Source organism: Solanum tuberosum, unplaced genomic scaffold (genome assembly GCF_000226075.1).
Source record: "Solanum tuberosum cultivar DM 1-3 516 R44 unplaced genomic scaffold, SolTub_3.0 scf00222, whole genome shotgun sequence".
NCBI classification, from domain to species: Eukaryota; Viridiplantae; Streptophyta; class Magnoliopsida; order Solanales; family Solanaceae; genus Solanum; species Solanum tuberosum.
The window spans coordinates 1027859-1028724 of record NW_006239147.1 but is presented as its reverse complement, the minus strand read 5'-3'; the positions used below and the strand labels follow the sequence as shown (position 1 = coordinate 1028724).

General features: G+C 31.5%; 1 protein-coding gene across 1 annotated transcript in view; it reads left to right on the top strand.

The window, feature by feature from the left end:
* The first annotated feature begins 520 nt into the window (after positions 1-520).
* Positions 521-866, top strand: part of LOC102581456 (wound-induced basic protein-like) — an 898-nt gene continuing 552 nt past the window's right edge. Inside the window, exon 1 of the mRNA XM_006356477.2 lies at positions 521-626. Within this exon, the coding sequence (XP_006356539.1) occupies positions 556-626 (71 nt within the window). The 5' untranslated portion in view covers positions 521-555. The remainder of the gene's footprint in view (positions 627-866) is intronic.

Below are 866 nucleotides of genomic sequence, written 5' to 3'. Positions count from 1 at the left end.
AAAAATATATATATATATATATATATATATATATATATATGAATATGGATTACTTAATTACAGTGCTTATCAATTTATCTCCCCAACTACAGTAATTATATGTCAAAAACAGCAAAGGTTGTTGAAAAAATCAACAAATAAATATCATTAATGTTTTTTTTGGAAATACATTATGCCCTTCGGCATACGAGCATAACTTATAAGATATTATGTTTGATGTTAGGGATATAACTTTTGAAATATTACGATATAAGTTTATCCCCATAAAAAAGTTATTTGTTATTTAAGTGTATCCCCATAAAAAAGTTTGTTATTTAAGTGTAACGAATAGTTAGGGACATAACTTTTGAAATATTACGTAAAAAAGTTGTTTGTTATTTAAGTGTAACAGACAAATCCATTCGGAATTAACTTAGCCCATAAGGTCTCAACTGGCGGCCCGTTACCAATTACGGGAGCGATAATAAATAGTAGCGAACAGAAGCTGAAAGTGAAAGGAAGCCTAAATTAGGGTTTTTCTTTGTGGATTCTACTACTTGTTGGCGACCAAGGACGATGATTTACGACGTGAATTCGCCGCTTTTCCGATCGTTCCTCAGCCAGAAGGGAGGCGCATCTGACAAGAGGTATATATAAATTCTCTCGCATCTGAATGTTTTATGATTTATTGTTCATGGAGGTATTATAAATTTATGATTTATGCTGTAGTAGGGTTACATTCTCAAATTCATAGCCTAAAATTTAATGGATTTTGCCTGCTTGCAGAAGAAGAGTCCGTCTGTTAGATTTCCTTTTACATTATCTCCTTTTGTTCGTTTCCTTTTAGGTGGAGGCTTTGAATAGATTTTATATATAAATTTCTCGAT